Source organism: Emydura macquarii, unplaced genomic scaffold (genome assembly GCF_026122565.2).
Source record: "Emydura macquarii macquarii isolate MOO-44397 ecotype Brisbane River unplaced genomic scaffold, CSIRO-AGI_Emac_v2 contig_3257, whole genome shotgun sequence".
NCBI classification, from domain to species: Eukaryota; Metazoa; Chordata; order Testudines; family Chelidae; genus Emydura; species Emydura macquarii.
In genome coordinates, this window is record NW_027133394.1 from 434118 (window position 1) to 449525 (window position 15408).

The 15408-nt window shown below is 49.8% G+C and overlaps 1 protein-coding gene across 1 annotated transcript in view; it reads right to left on the bottom strand.

Annotated features, from left to right (window-relative positions):
• The window catches only part of TET3 (tet methylcytosine dioxygenase 3), a 133797-nt gene extending 120857 nt beyond the window's left edge, over positions 1 to 12940 (bottom strand). The window contains exons 1-2 of the mRNA XM_067532318.1: positions 12630 to 12940; positions 10326 to 11142 (exon numbers count right to left, since the gene is read on the bottom strand). Of these exons, the coding sequence (XP_067388419.1) occupies positions 10326 to 10640 (315 nt within the window). The 5' untranslated portion in view covers positions 10641 to 11142; positions 12630 to 12940. The remainder of the gene's footprint in view (positions 1 to 10325; positions 11143 to 12629) is intronic.
• Positions 12941 to 15408: the final 2468 nt, after the last annotated feature.

Below are 15408 nucleotides of genomic sequence, written 5' to 3' on the forward strand. Positions count from 1 at the left end.
GCTGGGTGCTGTACTTACAGAGCAAGAGTCCCTGCCCCACAGAGCTACCTAACTAAACAGCCAAGACACACCACAGGTGGGTGGAAGGGAAACAAGCACAGAGAGGGGCAGGCACTTGCCCAATATCCTCAGCAGTCAGTGGCAGAGCTGGGATAGAACAGGTCTGCTGGTCCCAGTCCCATGGTCTATCCACTATCTCACCTTCCATCCTTCAGCTAGACATTGCCTGCTTCTCAAGGTAGGGAGCTGATCTCCTACTAGGCTGGCGTGAGTGACTTCGCAGACATGTGTCTGACCATCTCTAGCCCCAAAGAGTCCTTTACAAAGGTGGGTAAACAGCACTACCTCACCTTTTGCAACAGGGGAAACTGAGGCACAGGGCACTGCAGTATCAACGGCAGAGCTGGGAATAGAACCCAGGGAGTCCCATGACGATCAAAGCCGCTGTGTCTGCCAAGCAAAGAGATGGAGCAGACCTCCTGAATCCAAGCCCCTCCCCTGCCAAAGGCATGATCTAGGCCCTGATAAAGGGCTAGAGGTCACGCTGGCAGATCTTATTGCATTAGGAAAGGTACACGCTCAGGGGAAGCCCCGATGCTGGACGTTCTCTGGAGGCTATTGGCACAAACCCAGGAGGCGAGCCCAGCCAAGGAACAGAGCAGCCAAAGACATTTAAACCCTTCCAGCTACATCTGTTTCATGTGCGCCTCTGCCCTTCCCCCACCTACTCCAGGAGCTGGAGTAAAAGGAGGAGTGGGGGACTGACAGGAAGAGAATTCCTCTTCCAACAGCCTAGCAATGATCTCGAGGCTAAGTGATATACACCCTCTGACAGCAATAACCAAAGCTCTGCTCCACCCCTCACCCCAATCCCCCTCGGACAGAAGTTTGTACACGGGAGTGTCAGGGACATTGCCCGCCAGCACAATGGCAGCCTGTTGCAAGGATGATCAACTGGCTCTGCACCACAGCCAGGTAGTCCCTGGACATTCCCGCCCTGGTATGGTAGTCTAACGCAGATGTGGACAGAATCCTCACCAACTAGCTCACATCTGCGCCGGCTGGACAGCACCCCCGCAGGTCGCATCCACAGGATTTGACTGGCCACTACATGCATTCCGATATACCTGTTTTGTACACAGATTTCACGTGCACCATCAGCTGCAGTTTCAACTTTCAGGGCACAGCATCACTGGCCTCACTGGCACTTATTGGATGTGAGGAGTGAAACTTATCGGGTCCTCTATTCTCACAGGGGAGGAGAAGGGAAAGGGGACCTCCTATAAGGAGATAAAACAGTAACCAAGATTCTCCCCCGCCTCTTAGGGTACATTTACACAGTGTTTTGGAGCAAGAGTTCCAGCCCGGGTCAGCAGACTCAGGCTCACGCCAGCACCCTAAACATAGCTGTGTAAGCTGTTCTTGGGTTTAAGAGGAGAGCTTAAAAAGACTGGGACTGTTCAGGTTGTACAAGAGATGACTGCAGGGGGAAGGGAATATAACAGAGGTCTATAAAATCATGAATGGTGTGGAAAAAGTGAACAGGGATGTGTTATTTACCCCTTCACATAACACAAGAACCCTGGGTTACCCAATGAAATTAACAGGCAGCAGGTTAAAAACAACGATAAGGCAGTCCTTCTTCACACAATGCACAGTCAACCTGTGGAAGTCATTGCTGGGGGATGTGAAGGCCAAAAGTATAACGGGGTTCAAAAAAGAATTAGATAAATCCATGGAGGACAGGTCCATCAATGGCTATTAGCCAAGATGGTCTGGGATGCAGCCTCATGCTCTGGGTGTCCCTAATCCTCTGACTGCCAGAAGCTGGGACTGGATGACAGAGGATGGATGACTCGATAGTTGCCCTGCTCTGTTCATTCTCTTCGAAGCAGCTGGCTCCAGCCACTGTAGGCAGACAGGAAACCGGGCTAAATGGACCACTGGGCTGACCCAGTCTGGCCGTTCTTAGATTCAGAGCCTTGGAGCAGTCCGAACCACAACTTCAAAGGACCGTCTACAGCTCTGGAGGGAGCCCTGCTACCCAGGCCTGTTGACCCAGGCTGATAGGCTTGCTTCCACAAGCCACGTAACACAGTGAAGACAGCTGCTTCTGAAGGCAGTGATTCCACATGCTCCCATGGGAACCACAACAGCAGTCCTGCCCTCCACTGCTTCCGAGAAACAGTGGGCTGTTTAGACTGGAAGAAGGTGGGGAATTTATCTGAGGCTGCTTGGAAGCCTTTTCATGGCTTAAATACAGAAAACAGATGCTACTCCTTAGAAAGGCCTGGGGCTCTTCCTTATCTTGCATGTGTGTCAAGATTGGGATCACATCTATATTACCACCAAGTAGGGGTTTTATGTGTGCTTCAATGTTCCTTTCAGTCCAGGCTCGCATAGCCCAATGGATCCACCACTCGATGGGGAACCAGAAGACCTGGGTTTTATTCCCAGCTCTCCCACTGACCATGGGCAAATCGCGTCCCCTCTCAGGACCAAACCACAATCAGCACCAGTTATTGACCTGGCTGCTCATTCTAAATCACTAGCATAATACGTGATGGACTAATACTTAGTCCTACCTTGAGTGTAGGAGACTGGACTAGAAGACCTCTCGAGGTCCCTTCCAGTCCTACAATTCTATGAACACAGCCTGCCCCAACAAACGCTCAACCCCAGCTCCAAATCTGAGTGATGAAATAATTATGTGATGGCCCCAAAGAAACAAGCAGTTACCCGTTCCATGTCTTGTTATGAGTTGATCAGCGACTGCAGCCAGCTCTTCCACGAATGCTGACTAGTCTTCACACAGCCAAGCAACTTGATAGAAACTGGAAAATTAGTCATTAACTGACAGGAAGTTACCCGCCAGTCAACACAGGCAGCGTGTTCTGGGTTATATGCTAGAGAACACTAACCCAGCAGTATCTGCCTGACAGACACCGGGCTCCCACACACTCCTGCATTAGGAAAGGTTTATGAGAAGCGGGCAGGCACAGGAAGGGCTGAACAAGAGGCAGCCACCTCCACCTTCCACAAAACTAAACGACACTGGTAACCGCACTGTGGATCAGCTTTTCCCATGGCCACGTCACATCACTGCTACGGGACAGCTTGTGAATCCCCTGCTCTCTCCTTCCAGCTTATGGCCTGTGGCAGGCAAAGTGTGCTAAATCCGGAGGAAGGGGAAAACCTCACAATCTGGGGTGCAAGCAGAGCTGTTCCATACAGGCTCTGGGCAGGGGACATTTGGGGTCCAGTGACGCTTTTAATTCAGGCCTTCTCTATGAAGGGAATCTCTAGCCATGGCTGTAGTGGAATAACTATTCTGCTATAGCTCTTCAAGTGTAGACACTCTATTCTGGAATTCCAGGATAGCTGGTCCATTTCCAAAGCAGAGTGATTAATCAAGATTAAAGAATCACTTACTTTGGAAGAGAATGTCCACATGGGGGAGTTATTCCAGAACAGCTCTGGCAGAAAAACTATTCCACCATAGCTATGTCATCAATTTCCCAGTGTTGACATGCCCTAAGTCTTTCCGTCAGCAAGACGGCACGAGGGAGAGGAGAGAGGAAAATACAGGGAAGGGAGTGCCTCAATGAGATGTATAGTGGAGTGGAAGGCATGAAGACAGAACACCAAGGGAACAGGAAGGGCCAGGAAGTGGGGACAGCCAAAGCCCACAGAAACTTTCATTAGTGAAACTTATCTGACACCTCTAAGCCCTGTGTTCCCCGAGCTGAGGTCACGCGTCAGAGGACCAGAGCAGACCATCACTGCCGACAGGAATTGCGGCAAACCACTGTTCAATGCCATGGAGTAGGTTAACAGGGCAGCCTTTATTTTAAATTATATACCCAGCTGCAGATTTTTGCTAGGGGTTTATTTATTTATTTTAAACCCTCCACACCCAGATTCCAAGGATTAACTAGCCAAGATTTTCAAAAGTGGCTTTGGATGCCTCATCTGGACACATCAAAGAGGTCTGGGTTACAGCGGGCAGGAGCCCAGCAGTTCATGGGAAATCTAGATTAGGCTCCTTTAAGGGGTCTGAAGTTTGACTCCTAAAAATTCACTAGACACTTTTGAAAATTTAGGCCACTGACTTCAAAGCCAGAAGGGATCATAATCTAATCTGACCTCCTGCACGACAGGGCATGGAACTAGCAGTCAAAGAATTTATAATGCCCAGAGGCAGCTATTTTTCACACAGCTGCCCCCATCAGAAATCATCTGATCATTGATCATTCAAGACCAACCCATCCTGCGGAATATCCATCCTGCATAAAGACCCAGAAATTAAGATTGGTGCAGAACAGTGGGATTCCTACATCTGCCAATACAGTAGCTCCTTTCTCCCCTCAGCCCTCTAGCAGCAGAATCCCATCTTCCTCCAGCATAACCCCCACCTGAGCCCTCATACGGCAGGAGGGATGGGACATTAACCCAGAATAGGACTGCTCTGAGTCAGTTTCATGCAGTTGCCAGTATAGGGTGAAAAACCTGGCTGTGCAGAAGTTATGAGTGCCACTGTGCGGCTGGAAAGTGCTTGTCTTCTGCTGGACACACTTTAGAGAGAGGGAAAGGAACATGAAATGAGTGAGAGCAAGGGAGAAAGAAGAGAACATCAGTATCTGGGTTTTTATACAGAATGGATATTCTTTGAACAATCAAGAAGTCTAAAATCTCTCCCCTGAAATGTTGTATTCCTCCTTCCCAGTTATCTAAAGTAAGGCAAGATTCCCCCACCCGGCCACCACCAACAAAATCAGAACGTCAACATTTAGACAGGAGTTGTAATTGCACAAATTTTGTTTTTAAAATCACCTGATGACACAGAAGGGAGCAGAAGGGACATCTTAAGTCACTGAATCCAGTCCCCAGCAAACCCGTCATTTAGTCCCATTCATAAATTTAGCAAGTTCCATCTTCAAGCTAGTTAGGTTGTTTGCACCCACTGCTCCTATTGGAAGCATCCTCTGATGATTAGAAACCTTCTAATTTCCAGCTTTCTAATGTTCATGACCATTTTGTTCTTGAGCAAAATGTCCTCTAGTTTAGATTGCTATTTTCCTTCCCTAGTGTTTAACCCCTCATACCTCCCAATGTATTTATAGAGGACAATCATATCCCCTCTCAGTCATTGCTTTGTTAGGCTAAACAAGCCACGCTCTTTCAGTCGCCTCTCACGGCTCTCCATTCAGCTGATCATCCTAGCACCTCTCTCTCCACCTGGTCTAGTCTGAATTCATCTTTCTTCAACATCAGGGACCAGAATTGTACACAGTATTCTGAGGAGATCTTACCAGTGCCTTGTCCAGTAGCATTAATATCTCCCTATCTGATACAGTCAGAGAGAAACTTTCCACACTGATATCCCAAGGGCCCTATCATCCCACTGACACAGACAGCTCAATCAAGAGGTGCCTACATTTAAAAAAGAAGCAACTCTGCCTTCAGGCTAAAGACAGAGATATCCCTTGAAATCCAGACAGGATAAGGTTCAGTCCCCACCAGATCTGACTCTGCTCTCCAGAGCCAGAAGACATGAGCCAGAGGACTTGTGCTAAGAAAAAGAAGCCTAAGTCTGCTCAACATGACTGAATAGTCCCCACTAAGGCAGGCAGCCCTAGTGACCTCTCAGTGAGACAGCTCACATAAGTGAAGGTTGCAGAATCAGGCCTATAGCAAGAACATCATAGGAAGTGACATACCTAGATCAGAGCTGTGGTCAATCTAGTGCAATATCTCAATGCAGTCAATGGGTCAGCACCAGATGGTTCAAACTAAAGTGCATGAAACCCTACAGGAGGCAGTTCTGGGATAACCTGTCCCCAGGGAAAGTTGCCTCCTGACTGTCAATAGCTAGAGGTTGGCAGATGACCTGAAGCATGAGGATTCTGACAGGCAGGACTTTCTGAGGAGCAACACTGTTTAGCAATCAAGTCGATTAATAGAACAGCAGCGATATCTAAGCTTGCCCCTGAAAACCTAAAGGGTTGTAGACCCACCACATTCCATTCCCAGAAAAATTAATTTAAAGATGACAGAACAATCAGATCTTACCAAAAACAACCAACAGTTACACTTTCACATTTCCTCCACTCTTAGGAGATATGCTGAGATTATTTGATACCTTTCCACACCCTTTTCTAGTAATCTCAAGTGAAAGCCCAGGGATGTGATAAAAAACAAAAACAAAAAAACACAGGCTATGTCTTCATTTTCATGCCTTATAACACCACGTTATCATGTCATCTTGGATCAACAGTTCGGGGAGACACAGAAGGCTACCCCAACATTTTTTAAACTACTAGTGATTTTGAGGGTGTCCAACTTGAGACAACACCTGAACGGAGCCTGATTTTCAGCAGATGAGTGCATGGTACATTCTGAAAATCAGGCCATTAAGTGCCCTTTAATTTGGACACCCCTCACCTCTAAAAAATCACTAGTTGCTTTTGAAGATTTAGCCTGAGCTCTTTCCATCTTGTGCTTCCTTTAAAATAAGCATAGCCTGTTGTCTTTTCAAATGTAATAGGTTCAATTTTAAAAAGAAACTTACTTAATTTCAATTTTAAAAAATCCTTTAAACTTTTTTTTTTTTTTTTTAAATTGTTGATTTTTATCCACCCCGAGTATAAGGCACCCTGACCCTGGTATAACCGTGTCCACCCCAGGGGTTGAACCGGTACAAATATACTGGTTTAAAAACAAACAAACAAAAACAGAAAAATCACACCGCTAAGCGATATAGTTATACCAGTAAAGAAACTGTGCATAGGCCAAGCCTCCATACAAACAGCTAAAATGCAGCCAGGATAGGGCAAAGAAGTTTGTTGAGTGGCAGACAGCAGTGTGCAAAGAAAGAGAAGTATTTCAACTTGGTATGCTCCAAAGGAAAAGGAATTTGCTGCTACTTCCCAATCTCTGTCTCTTTAAGAATTACATGTGCAACATTTTTAACCAGAAGGTAGCAACCACCCTAGCCGGTAAAACCAGAAATTTGTAATCTTTGTCCCATATAATGCTGCAACTCTTGTTTTATAGCTCTCACTCAGAGATGCTTCAGTGATAGGATCTTGCTCTACAGACTGAATCAGGTTTCCTGGTTTTCCTTGGTTGAGCTGTACGCAGGATTAGAGCTGTAGAAAGACGGCCATACATTGTCAGTCCCAGCTATGCTCCATATCAAGGAGCTCTTTCTCCCAAGGAAGGTCCTCCTTACCTGGGACTACCTCAATCTATTTAGCTCAGGGGTCCCCAAACTATTACCCGCAGGCCACATCCAGCCCGCCAACACATTTTTACCAGCCTGCTGAGTCCAGTGGCATTACAATTACGTGAGACCCTTCTTACCATAGCGCAGGGGTCAGCAACCTTTCACAAGTGGAGTTCCAAGTCTTCATTCTCCCCTCCTGGCCCCACCCTTTCCCCCCTGTCTCGCCCCTCTCCCACATGACATGGGCCCAGTGCCCTGGCCAGGAGGAGCCGCACCAGCCCATCATAAAAGCAAGACTGAGTGATGTGGCCCTGGCCCCCTGATTTAACTTAAAGAAAATGTGAAGGGGGGACTTGATCACAGTCTCTAACTATCTGCAAGGGAACAAACATTTAATAATGGGCTCTTCAATCTTGTCTAACATGATCCAATGGCTGGAAGCTGAAGCTAGACAAATTCAGACTGGAAGTAAAGCGCACATTTTCGACAGTGAGGGTAATTAACCATGGGAACAATTTACCAAGGGTCATGGTGGATTCTCCGTCACTGACAGTTTTTAACTCAAGATTGGATGTATTTCTAAACGATCAGCTCTAGGAATTATTTTGGGGCAGTTCTCTGGCTTGTGCCATGGTCAGACTATGATCACAATGGTGCCTTCTGGCCTGGGAATCTATGAGCTCTTCTTCTAGCTGGGGTAGTTTGGATTTCAAACAATCCCAATCCGCAATGAGAAGAATCCTAGGTTGCCAAACAATGGGCCGGAGAGAGCTGTCACCGTGCTGCTTCTCCACTTTCGTCCCAGTTGCTAAACTGCATTTGAAGCTACTGCTATGACTAACACTACTACCCTAATGATACTTTCCCATGTAAGCAAGTGCTGTAGACGCCACGGGAATGTTTTGTGATCACCAACAGGAAGAGAAGTGAGGCCTGGGGAGAAGTGGGAATGGGAAGGGAGGGATCCTCAAGCCAGGTTCAACATGAAGGGTAACAGTTTGAGAACCTCATGCAAATAGAGAGGAGACTGATGCTAGATACGTTATTAAAAGAACAGGCAGCTAGGCCAGGGTATCTTTTCCCAGAAAGGGGAGGGGGGATAATTTGACAGGGAATTCTTGGGAGTTGCCACCATCAAGTCACACAAATCTAGCCTCCGTTCCTTTTACCGTCAAACTCATTCCTCCTCCTGTTTGTCAGGCTCACTTGCTGCATCTCGACTTTAGATTGTAAGTTCTTTGGGGCACGAACCACGTCTACCTATGGGTCAGCCCCTAGCACAATGGGGGCCCTGATCCAGACCACAATTTAAATAAATAATAAAAGTAGGGATTACAGGGTGCAAATATCTCCTAACAACCACCCTGCACTGCAGATTCAAACAACTCTCCCAGCCGTGTACCAGCGCTCAGAAGCTCCAGCCACAATGCACAATGATAGACTCATGCTGCTTCCAAAGGCCCCGCTCTCCCCCCCGCCCGTAGCTCTGAGTTGGACAAATGTTTTTTTGCTGTCACAAGCCAGTTTGGTTTAACAGCAGCACCCGATAACGTGCACATTGAGAGACAAGAGCGCCACAACCAAACAGCAGCCCAAAAGCTTCCACATTATCTTCCCCTCCAATCTCTTCCTAGGCGAGCAAACTCCATTTGTGAGCATCAGCCCAGACTGATCATTTCTGGGTTGTTAATTACCCAGGGCTTGTAAACCAGATTCCTGTTTAAAGGCGCATTTGCCTGCTCTATATCTGCGCCCCTCCTTCTTCCCCCCCTAGATCATAACCTCTGCACGGGGCACCCCAACCAACTCCACAGCAATTAAAGAGGAGCTGGCAGGCACAGCTATGGCTTCCCAGACAGATGTAGGAAGCTGGATCAGCTTTTAAAGAAATAAAGACCCTGTTTTCCATGCAAACCCTAAGAACGCCACTTCCCCACCCCACCCCCCTCTCCCAGAACAGTCCAGTGGTCCATCTCATCCAGCATCCTGTCCCCAGGACCAGAGGCTCCAGTTTTAAGCCAATTTTTAAGTATTAGGAATTAGGTTTCTTGTAACCTTCCCTGATGCATCTAGTGCCAGCCACAGTCAGAGACAGGTTACTAAACGAGATGGATCTTGGGCCTAATCCAGTCTCGCAATTCCTGTGCTCCTGGAGGATGCTCCATAATGACCCCAAATAATGCAATGCTATACCATCAAAGGGAGAAGAGAATTTCTTCCTGACCGCTCTCAGGGATCAGCTAGAGCCCTGGAGCATGAGGATTGATACAGCCTCTATCATTTTTATGCCAGCTAGCATCCCTGCAGGTGGTATTGGTCACCCAGGGACAAAGTACTCAGCATATGGCCCTGCACACCACTGATGTCCTGCACAGCAGTCACCCAGGAGGGTTGAGACGGAAGCAGTGGCCAGGGCCTTCAAACCATCAGCATGCCACAGAATTGGCCTCCATGCGGTCTTCACATAGGCTAAGGCCGAGAGTCCTGCTTGGGGGTGGGGAGGAGGAAGGGGAAAAGAGGCCAAAGTAGGCGCCAACAGGATCTGCATTTATATGGATCCAATGCACCCCCAAAGTGACGTGGAAGGAGATGAGCTTCACTGAAGCTTTAAGCTCCAGATTGGGCACACCTGCACTTCTCCCCGATAGACCATGATTACTCATGCTTTTCACACACAAGGACCAAATTCTGCCTTCACCAACACTCCTATGACCCCACCACAGTCAATAACCCAAATTCCCTCCTGTGCAGTCATTGTCACCAGTGCTGCATGAACATTGAGACAACGCCAGGTGCCAGGGCAGTGAGAAAACACACCCACGAGGGGCCAGGGCAAAACTGACCCATCACTGTTGGACCCTATTTTAATACGTTTCCCCAGCTGCATCTTTGCTATTTGCCTGCATAAGATCCTACACCAGGGACTTCCATCAGTTATCCTCCATTCGGGAAACCAGGAAGATACAGGAGAAGGGATGCAGAAAGTGGAGTGTTTCTAAGCTTTCAGAACTCCCTAGGGAGTGGGAGTGGAAAGCACGGACTTCATGCTCTGTGACCAACCACGCACGCTCATTCAACAGCCCAATGGGGCACTCACCTCCTTGAGAAGCACCGATTTTTTCTTCTTCAGCGCCTCGCACTTCCTCATTTTGCAGATTTGGTGGCTGGTCCTTCGGTTCAGGCAGTGGGTACAGGCGCCGCAATTCCCCTTCCTCAAGCAGGGGACACAGAGCCCGCAGCGCTTCCGTTTCTTCTGTGCCTGGACGGCCGCGTCCACTCCAGGACAGACGTCGCTCTTCTCCACAATCAGAAAGCCACCTTCGCAGCCGCTCAACATCTCGCCACCTTCAGGGAAGTCGTATGCACCTGCCGATTCATTCCTAAGCTGCAGCAACGACTGGAACTTCTTCATGGCTCCTTGTCGAACCAGGGTGGAGGGGATCAGCGCAGGAGATGCTTTTTATTAGCTGGACCTAGATATTGAAGGATGCCAAAGGAACAGCCCTGACTGCTAAAAAGAGGGGTCCTCTCCCCCTTATTAAAAATAGGGAATACAAAACTAGCTAAAAAAAGTGATCACTCCACTAGTTCAGTCTCTTCACTCCGCCAAACCTTCCAGCTCAGTTCCACTTTCTTCGCAACTCATCTGGTTTTACACTGCAATGATTTCTCTCTTCTTGGGATGCTTCGTTCCCACACTCCAAGCTCTATTTTCTTACAGACCCCCTGAGAGGGAATCATCCTGGATACCACCACACTTTTTCTGGGGGATGGAGAGGGGTGAACTGGAAGCTCACATAGTTTAGTCGGAATCTCCCAGGCTGCTGAAGTCTCAGGGACAATATAATAGTAAAGCTTCTCTCTCTCTAACTCAAATTAGGGGGATACCGAAGACATAGGAGCAGAGGTGACTTCTGGTGAAGGAAGCAAAAAAAAAAAAAAAAAAAAAAAAAAAGACACAACAGAATGTATCTAGTAATTTTGTAGCTCTAACTCAGTTTCACTCCCACTAACCCCACCAGATAAAGTGCCTAAACAATGTAATTTAAATTGTAAGCCTAAAAACTCAAAATTGAAATGACTGTGTGCAGTTCTCCAGCACGAAGTAATTTTCATTCCAAAGATAAGCACCTAAACGTTGAAATTTAAATTAAAGCAAGCATAACAATCCCAAAATAAAAACTTTGCCTCTAGGAAAAAGCTACATTCAAAACACTGTTCTAAGACATTTATACCTTAAATTAGAATCCTTTTAAATTCCCACCATGCATGTAGAAACCACACTATCCAACTTTCTTGCTGTAGATTTTTACTTTGCGAAGCGGGACTCCTTAAACCCCAACCGTGAAAGATCCAGACCGTTGTTATGAGCCAGAGCAGAAGTTTAAAACCCCTTCACTTTCAGTCTCTTTTGCAAACTGCTTCCCCTCTTAACAGATTCGTTACTAAACTTCAGATCTTTGTTTGCCGGCAGTAGTAAGTGTGTGTTTAATAGCCACAGATCTGTTTTATCTACCCCGCTCTGGAAGGTGTTTTTATTATTATTATTATATTTTCACACACTCATCCCACTGCCTTCCAGCCCCCAATACACAAAGAGCCATTACCAGCAACAAGAGGTGCAGCAAATAGCCCTGCAAACGTGTGAATCGGCACGGAGATAAAGAAGGGAGAGAAGTGCATGCGGGGGGAGTGGGGGGAAGGGAGTGGGAGCGGGGGTGGGGGGAAGGGGAAACCAACAAGCAGAAGTGTGGATGCAAATTGCAAAGGCAGCTGCTGCTGCTGCAGGCAGCACGTTGTTGCTTGCTGCTGCTTCTTCTTTGTTCTGGAGGTTCCTGCAACACCACACCAGCCCTGCAGCCAGCTCCCAGTCCCCTCCCCCTCCGCTACTGGAGGGGGCCTCTTTCTAAACACGTGCACCGACCGGGCTCTGGCTCCTCGCAGAGGTGGGGGGCTCTCCCCCAGCCCAGCCCCTGTGCAGACAATGGGGAAAGTTTCCAGGCAGCTGCAGGGAGGGGAGAGGAAGGGCGTGGGGAAGCACTTTGCTTCCTCTCCGAGCAGCGCCCCACAAGAGGCAGGCAGGCAGGCGGGCGGGGGGGCACGGCCTGACACCCCCGCCGGGAGCACGAGTTCCCAGAACCCCCGTGGAGAGGAGCCAGGGGACCCCCTCCCCCCAGCAGTTTCTCTTCCCGGGATCCCCGAGCCGCGCGATCTAGCGGGATCCCGGGTAACCCCTCCCGCTCCCCGGTGCCTGCCCGGGGGTGGACCCGAGCGCCCTCCTCCCCCGCAGCCTTAAGAAAACTAGGGGGCTGCTGCGCCCCAAGATTTCCTCCCCGGGGTTGCACGCTCAACTCCTGCTGCCCCCCCCCTTCCCTCGGGGCTGCCGCCCAGCAGCACTCACCTGCCCAGCTAACGGGGAGCCCTGACCCCCCCGGCCCCGGAGGCAGGCCTTAGCCACATTGCTCCGGGGCTTTACCGCGCGCACGATCCGCCCAGCCAGGCTCTGCCTCTGGGTCCCCCCCGGGGGGCGGGGGGAGCTGCCCATCCCCTGCGGGGAGGGGGGTGGCCGCTTCCCAGGTCGGGTATGGGGGGTCCCCGGCAGGGCACCCGGAGGCTGCACCTCCCCGCTGGAGGGCGACCCTCCTGTCGGCAGGGGGCTCCCCCACTCCGGGTCTCTTGCAGCGGCCCGGCCAGGAGCTTTGGAGAGGTAAATCCCACATGCTGGCCCCGGCCGGAGCTGCCCTCCTTGCCCCAGCTGCACATGCCGGGGGGGGGGGGGAGCGGGGGCAGTTAACCAATAGCTGTGAAATACGGCTGGGCTGCTCCCCGGGCAATAAACAGAGCGGCCCAGGGGACTCGGGAAAGGGTGGGGGTCAGGTGACTATCACATTGCACACGCCTTTGTTATTGTAGGGTTGTGCCAAAGGGCCCAAGTTGGGTTGTTATTGTAGGGTTACTCCGAGGGGCTGGGCTATACCTCCCTGGTTTGTTATTGTAGGGTTGCTCGTGAGGGTAAGAATGTTGTTCTAGCATCACTCCTAGGGCTGGGCTGTGCAACACTGCTTTGTTATTGTAGGGTCACTCCAGGAGGTGAGCTTGGCTACTCGCACAGGGGTCTGTTATTGGCGGAGCAGTCACATGACAGTGGTTGGGAATAATTCTGCCCCCAAGGGCGAAGCGGGGGCACAAGAAGCTGGCTCCACAGTTGAGCACAGTCCCCACTCTCCCCCCACGGTAGCACCATGTCCTTCGTTTACACCCCTGAGACGAGTGGCTGTCTGTGTGGGGGTGAGCGCATAGCATGGCACTCCGGGTCCCACGTGCCCAGTTCTCTTCCAGCCCCCCAGTACCCGCAACTCCTGGGCCAACCTCCACAGCGCTCTGGGACCCCTCCATAACACCCCCGTGTTCTGTCCCTCCCAGCCTCCTATGTCCCCCAGCACTCTGGGTACCCCATAGAAACCCCCCGAGTTGTCCCTCCTATGCCCCCATGTCCCCCTGCATTCTGGCCCCTCACATTCCCCATGTCCCCTCCCCCCAGCGCTCTATGCCCCCCATAATCTCCCATGCCTAGCCCCCCAGCACTGTATCCCTCAGAGCTCTGTGCCTCGCACATTCCACCATGCCCACCCCCTAGCACTGTCCCCCCAGAGCTCTGTGCCCCCACACCACCTGTGTTCCCCTCTCCCCAGGCTTCTGTGCCCATGTCACCACTAGGAGGTGCCTGCCTCCTACCCAGCTGTACCCCACCCCCCAGTTCAGAGGGAGCCTGGCGAGTGTCCTCTGTGACCCCTGTATTTCTCCATGCCCCATCCTCCCATGTGCTCTAGGTCTTCCTCCCCCTCCCTCCCTGCCAGGGCAGCTCTTGGCAGTGGGGCTGGTCTCTTCCCTCTGGCTCCCCCTGCTGGCTGAGTCTGGCACCACCTCTGTCTGTCAGCCAGTGAGCACCCCAGAAATAAGGGAGGTTTGTTATTGTAGCGTCATCCTTGGGAGCTGAGTTTATGCACACACAGGTTTGTTATTGTAGGGTCACCCTCGGGAGCTAGGCTTATGCACGCACTGGTTTTGTTATTGTAAGGTCACTCTTGGGGCCTAGACTGTGCAGGCATTTGATTTGTTATTGTGAACCAGGGTTTTATTTTGAAGGGGCATTTATACCCTGATTTAAGGCAAACAACAGTTATCTAGTTCCCCAGCTTTGTGCAGAAGGCAATGGACTGTGCCATGGAGAAAGCAGGATGAACTCATCTCTGCAGGGCAGGGACAGTTTCTCCCTATGTCTTTGTACAGCACCTAGCACACCGGGACATCAGCCAGCCTCCAGGCACTACCCTGATACACGTAATAAATAATAATGATAATTTAAGCATTTATATGTCAACATTTATAGAATTGTTGCACGTAGGCACCATTATTAGTTCTTGATGGGGGGCAGGGGCTTTGTTAATGAGCCTCTCTGAATTTGTGACTGTCTAACACACCTAATGCCAGGGATGGACACAATGCTGGCCAACTTGTATGCTGCGACTGTTGCTTGCTACGTGACACGATCCTGTCACTGTTACCTTATGCTACCCTGTCTGTCTGTTGTATCCACCTGTCATCTCTCTTAGGCTGCCAGCTATTTGGGACTTTTTTGTTATGTGTACGTACAGCACCTAACACAATGGGGCCCTCATCCTTGATTGGAGCCTGTAGGGTGCTCCCGCAGTACTAACCCTAAAAGGTAGGTCTTATATTCATCCTACTCAATGTTTCTGCAGCGTATCCACTGAAGGTCAGGCAAAAAGTTTAACCTGCAACAAGGGAGATTTAGTTTAGATATTAGGAAAAACTTTCTAAGGCTATGTACACACTGACGGCGGCAAATTCGCCACCGTCAGATGGATTTTTCCGGTTCGATTGAGCAGCAGTGAAGACACGCTCAATCGATCCAGAAGTCGATCTAATAAAACCACCTCCAAAAACAGTGTAGCACTGTATCGATGGGAAAGCATTTCCTGTCGGCGCAGCACAGTGGAGATGGCACGCTAAAGGGAAGTTACAAAGTCGACGGCAGTTACACAAGCTACTCTGTGTAGCTTGCGTAACTCCCATCAACTGCTGCTGAATTTTGCCGGCAGTGTAAACCTGCCCTAACTCTAAGGGTGGCTAACCTCTGGAACAGGCTTCCAAGTGAT